General features: G+C 35.7%; 1 protein-coding gene across 1 annotated transcript; it reads right to left on the bottom strand.

The window, feature by feature from the left end:
• Positions 1 to 1,168: 1,168 nt before the first annotated feature.
• LOC120355536 (formin-2-like) lies at positions 1,169 to 5,326 on the bottom strand. Its single transcript, XM_039444041.1, has 4 exons — positions 5,194 to 5,326; positions 2,765 to 3,753; positions 1,881 to 2,185; positions 1,169 to 1,414 (listed from the first exon to the last, which is right to left on the bottom strand). The coding sequence occupies exons 2-4, from the start codon at positions 3,720 to 3,722 to the stop codon at positions 1,292 to 1,294; spliced, it is 1,386 nt and encodes a 461-aa protein (XP_039299975.1). The 5' UTR covers positions 3,723 to 3,753; positions 5,194 to 5,326; the 3' UTR covers positions 1,169 to 1,291.
• Positions 5,327 to 5,540: the final 214 nt, after the last annotated feature.

Below are 5,540 nucleotides of genomic sequence, written 5' to 3'. Positions count from 1 at the left end.
TCATCACATTCATCATATTAACTTATGATTTTCTTTGGACTCGAAGGAAAGAAAATCATTCAGAGATTTGACGAATACTTGAAAAAACCTAGGTTTGGAAAATAATAGATATTACAATACAAACACCTTAACTGTCACTCAAGTCCCCATCTACTCACATCATATTGGTAACATATATTGGATTTGAAAAAAATACTTCCGAAAATAACATAAAAAGAGAATAGGCTTTTAAAACGAAACTCACTTTGACATTCTCTGGAAATCGGCAACCTTGCTTCTGAATGCTAGCATACTGGCATCATTGGATGCAGCCACATCAACCACATAGTGCAGAAATGTGATCTTTGGCTTATTGGCTCTCGTGTCAGCCAGCATTGCCAGAGAGCTGATCTTGATCGCATCTGCGTTACCAGCATAAGTTCCCTGAAGAAAAAAGCACAATAAATTATTATAATGCACTGTATTATTATTGGATACATGTTCCAAGTTGATAAATAAAATAAACATCGGTGATCGCTTTTATTTCATCTTATTGCAATACCATCTCAAAACTGTTCCAAGATATTGTTATTATTATGTGAATAATCTAAAATAAAATGGACAGTTATATTCATCTTGAATTTTAATACATTTATAATAAGTATTATCATAGCCACCTCTAATACAAGGCCCTGGCATACGATATTGCAACGTGTAGGCCTAGAATCTAATACATGATAGGTGAAAAAGATCAGCTGTTATTCTTAAAAATCGTTTTCGTCAATCATGTATAAAGGTGCGTACAGATATACGCGCCGCGAACATGAGCAATTCACTTTCAGCTAATCAGCTGACTATATCTGTATTTTTACAGAAACGGTAAGATACAAATATAAAAAGCTTGGCATCAGCTGATTAAAAGTGAATTGCTCATGTTCGCGGCACGTATATCTGTACTCACCTTCAGATTCTAGGCCTACATTGCAACGTTGCAATATCGTAGGACAGGGCCTTGTATTAGAGGTGGCTAAGATATTATACATACCAAAGTACAAATAAGAATTTCCTCTACGGTTATCTTCTCTACTTGAAGTAATACACTGTTGTAGAGTGAAAATCTTTCTACACAAAAGTGGAGATCATCCACCTAGACTATATTGAGATAATTATATCTACTCACAGCATTCAGTTTATTTCCAAGTTGCAAGATGAGCTTGAAGAACTGCTTGAGACTGCAATCATCGATGAGGAACTCGCAGGTTTCAATCACTTTTTCCAAATGCTCAGATGCATCAGTGTATCGTTCATGGAATTATTGTTTGAAGAGCATTGCCTGCACTCTCAGCTCGTAGTCGGCGATGTCAGACAGATGCAGGTAGAAGCTCTCAGCTTCCCCAAGGTTTTTGCTGCTGGCATAACCGCGTATTTCAGCAATCTGGAAGAATGAGAATCACATTTGAAATTTGAGAACAGAATTGACTGAATCACCAATTTTGACAAAATTAATTATTCATTATTCTAAAATTCGACATCTGTAGACTATCATCCATCAATAGAATTGTTTCATTTGTAATGCTGTTATTGGATTAAAATATGTTTTTCTATTTAGAACTCGTGGCTGGAGCTCAAGGCTTCTTTTTCTAGTCACGTCAAAAATTATTGTATTTTGAATTATTATTTCTATTTGTAAAAATATTTTTTGTATTTTATTGTTTCAATAAATTCATTTTCCATTATTAATCAATTTTAATGATAGAAGTTTGGAAAAAGAATTATCCCTGATACTAGAAGTGTCTTAATAATAGGGTACAGTATCTACTGCATAAAATGAATAACTACACATTCTAAACTTTTGAAGAAATCAACACAGTTTTGAAATTAAATTTCAATAGAATCCTCACCTCTTTCTTTTCGGGCATGAGTTTCATCAACGATTTCAAGTTCTCGACGGGTAGACCGGCGCCATTTTTAATCGATTCCAGGACAAATGCAACATCTTCCTTAAATTGCTTGAGAAATATGTTAACCAGGAAACTGCGCTGGCTGTCCAACAGGTTCACTTTCTGCACCTTCTTCTCTGTCAGCTGATTCTTGGAGGCATCAGCTGATTTTGTTGGCTGTTTCTGGCAGAACAGCTCCTCCATCTTGGTAAAGTCCACTTTTAGAGTTGGCAGTTGCACTCCCATGTCTGACCACAAGGATTTTGCTGTGATAGAGAACAATATAAATTATTATTATGAATGGAAATCATATAAAAGGTTGCAAAAAATTAATCACTTAGTTTGATCACTATCAATCGGGAGACAATATATTATTGGTACTAAAGTTATCAAACTGTATTCAAATATTATTGTAATTTTTTCAATGAATCCACAAACCTGAACTTTCCCAATATCTACTGTTTGAATGAATCAAAAAAGTAAAAAATGATTTTTACATTGCAGACTAATATTATTATTCCCCATGAATAGTTCAATCAATTTTTATAAATCAATAGAACTTGTAAGCCTATACTTGTTCATTTATTTAGAAATCTATTGATCAGCCCCTTGAAATTAAATGAATTAACTTGCTAGTATTCATTGGAAGAAATGGCTACCTAATAAATTCTTCTATCTGTACTAATAGTCCAGAAATAGGTTTTTCAATATGAAATTATATTTCAATGAACTTGCATTGATTTTTTAGAACAATGCAGCATCAAATGAAAGACAGGAAAATCAAATCAATTACAATGAACCAGCTGAAGAAATGAAGGAGAATGAGAAAATGAATTAAAACTCACCAATCCTCTGCTTGGGAACCTTGGTCCAGTTGAGGGTCTTCATCTTGATGGTGCTCTGTTGCGGCAATGTCTTGCTTTTGCTCAACACTGCATTTCCAACGCCTGGCTTCATGCTGGGGAAAGTAGAGGCGCCCATCATTGGAGGCGGCGGTGGCGGAGGAATAGCTCCCATTGGCAGAGGGGGCGGCGGGGGAATAGCTCCCATTGGCATAGGGGGCGGCGGGGGAATAGCTCCCATTGACAGATGGGGCGGCGGTGGAATAGCTCCCATTGGCAGAGGGGGAGGCGCGGGAATAGCTCCCATTGGCAGAGGGGTTGGCGGGGGAATAGCTCCCATTGGCAGAGTGGGTGGCGGGGGAATTGCTCCAATTGGCAGAGGGGGCGGCGGTGGAATAGCTGTGACCTTGACTTCAGCTGTTGGCTTGGCTTCAGCGTCCTTGAGAACAAAATTTGGTAGCAAAGATTTCCCCACCAGTGCTGGCATGGCGGGGAGTGGTGGTGGGGGTGGTATTACTAGAGACATCTTTGCAGGTTTTTTCCCATCGCCAACAACATCCACCTTCTTGACGGCTTCCTTAGTATCAACCTCAACATCATTGAACTCTAAGGCCGACTTGAGGTCAACTCGTATCTTCGAGAACATCTCCTTCAAACTACTGCTAGATTCGCTCTTCTTGAAGCTTGAACCAGCTTTTTTCAAGTTCGATTCACTTCTCTTGTAGCTCGCACAACCAAGAGTCTGAGTCGCGGCACCAACAGTTTGTATGACATTTGCACAGTTGCACTTGCAACAGCCAATGGTTTGAGTCTCGGCATCAACTCCTCTCGAAATAGTTTGTATGCCAGTTGTTGCAGTTTCTACTGCTTCGGTTTGAGTAGAGTTATCGGCGAAGCCTGGAGTGACTTGTAGGCCAGTGACATTCTCGTCAACTTGTAATCCCTGAGGTCTAGGAGCCATCTTCACGTTTGATGTAATAGCAGCTGGTTATCTGAAAATAAAAATACTTTGTCATATCACACAATCAAAATAAACAATAATGCAAGTATTATGATTAACTTTCATCAATACCTGAATGAGACAACTTTAATTTAAACCTGAAAAAATTGTCACAGTCTATTTATTCTGAAATTGATGAACTACTTCCGCTTGCTGCACCATCATCAATCCATTGAAAACGACTTATTTATTAAGCCTAGTAAACATTATGAACTATAACTTGTAACTAAATAAATTTTTGAACTATATTATTCATAAAGATAAACTCATCAAGCTTGTTTAGTAAAGTTTATTTTTAACAAATCGATAATATCACAGCAATCATTTCAGAACGATCATGGTCTAGTCAACGCTAGACTAGACTTTGATACTCATCGTGAACTGAACGGTTACTGAAACAGTGCTCGGCTATTCACATTTGTATTCCTTTACCAACATTGAGTACAAGTTTCCGTTCCGTTTCATTTTACGTCTTCTATACTCAAAATAACGCTAGCCTACTATACTACCTAAACTCTTTGAAAACTGGAACTAGCTAATAGAGGCTGATAAAGACTGAATCTCCTGAATGCTTGATTGAAACCAAACTATGGAAAACATCATTTGGCAAAATTGATAATTAAAAACGAACATTACACCACAATAACGCTTATATAAATCGATTTAATCTTCAAGTTTTTGTAAAAACTAATATCAAAACTCTTTCAAACTGATAATAAAATATACGACTACAGACATTATGCTATACTTTAGCGTAAATGATTCAAATGCAAGAATAACTAACCAAAACTATCAAGCAACAGAGTTGAATACTGAAATTAACTAATCAAATGACCAACAAATTTAATTATTAAAAAAATCATTAACTCTAATTCTGAACAAAATCAAACATTCCACGAACAGGTCATCGAATCTACGCCTTCATGTTCCGTGACCTTCAATAAGGTAATAAGAATACTAATTAATTCAAGGCTTGGAATACGAAAAATGTAATGAAATACTGTATGTAATGAATCTACACACTAATATAAGCTGTTTTGTATTTAGAAGAACTTAACAAACATAGAATTAAGCTACTTCAATATAATCAAACTGGAACTTTAAATTCAAATGACAAACGTCAAAAATCATTAACCGTTAGCCGGTACCGTTACCGCTTACTTTACTTTTAAATAGAGAAACTTTTTAATCAATAATTAAACTATCAAATAAACTAAATTTCAAATCAAACTGTATGAATCCCAACTAAACTTTCAGTTATTAAAAATCATAACTAAAAAGATTCAGTTTATCAAAATCCTAATCCAAATAATCCTAATCAAAATCCTAACCAAAACAAAACGGGCTTATCAGAATCCTAACCATATCAATTGAAAGAAAGTTGAATGAAACAAAAACAAATTTGGAAATAAAATTGGAATTATTTACTCACCACACAGTAGGCTTAGCTATCCGTTTATCCAGAAATGCACAAGAAACAAACCAGTTTCTATAAACTGAACAATTCACAGCACCGATATTCACCGGATTAAAATTTAATATATATACCAATAGAAATAAATTCCAATGTATCGAATAATATTACTATTCAATCTTTATAATACACAAGCAAATTCAATTTAAAGCTTTAAAATAATTTAGAAATTTGATAACCGTTTTGAGGAGCAAGAACACTTGTTCAGTCTTGGAAAGTCGGGAAACAACTGAGCTCCGCTCGGAAATACCCACCGGTATTTATAGGCTCTACGGAGAATGTCCAAACAAAATGGCGGACAATAC

This window comes from Nilaparvata lugens, unplaced genomic scaffold (assembly GCF_014356525.2).
Source record: "Nilaparvata lugens isolate BPH unplaced genomic scaffold, ASM1435652v1 scaffold2578, whole genome shotgun sequence".
Lineage (NCBI taxonomy): Eukaryota > Metazoa > Arthropoda > Insecta > Hemiptera > Delphacidae > Nilaparvata > Nilaparvata lugens.
Note: the sequence above shows the minus strand (reverse complement) of the source record. Positions and strands in the feature narration are given on the sequence as shown.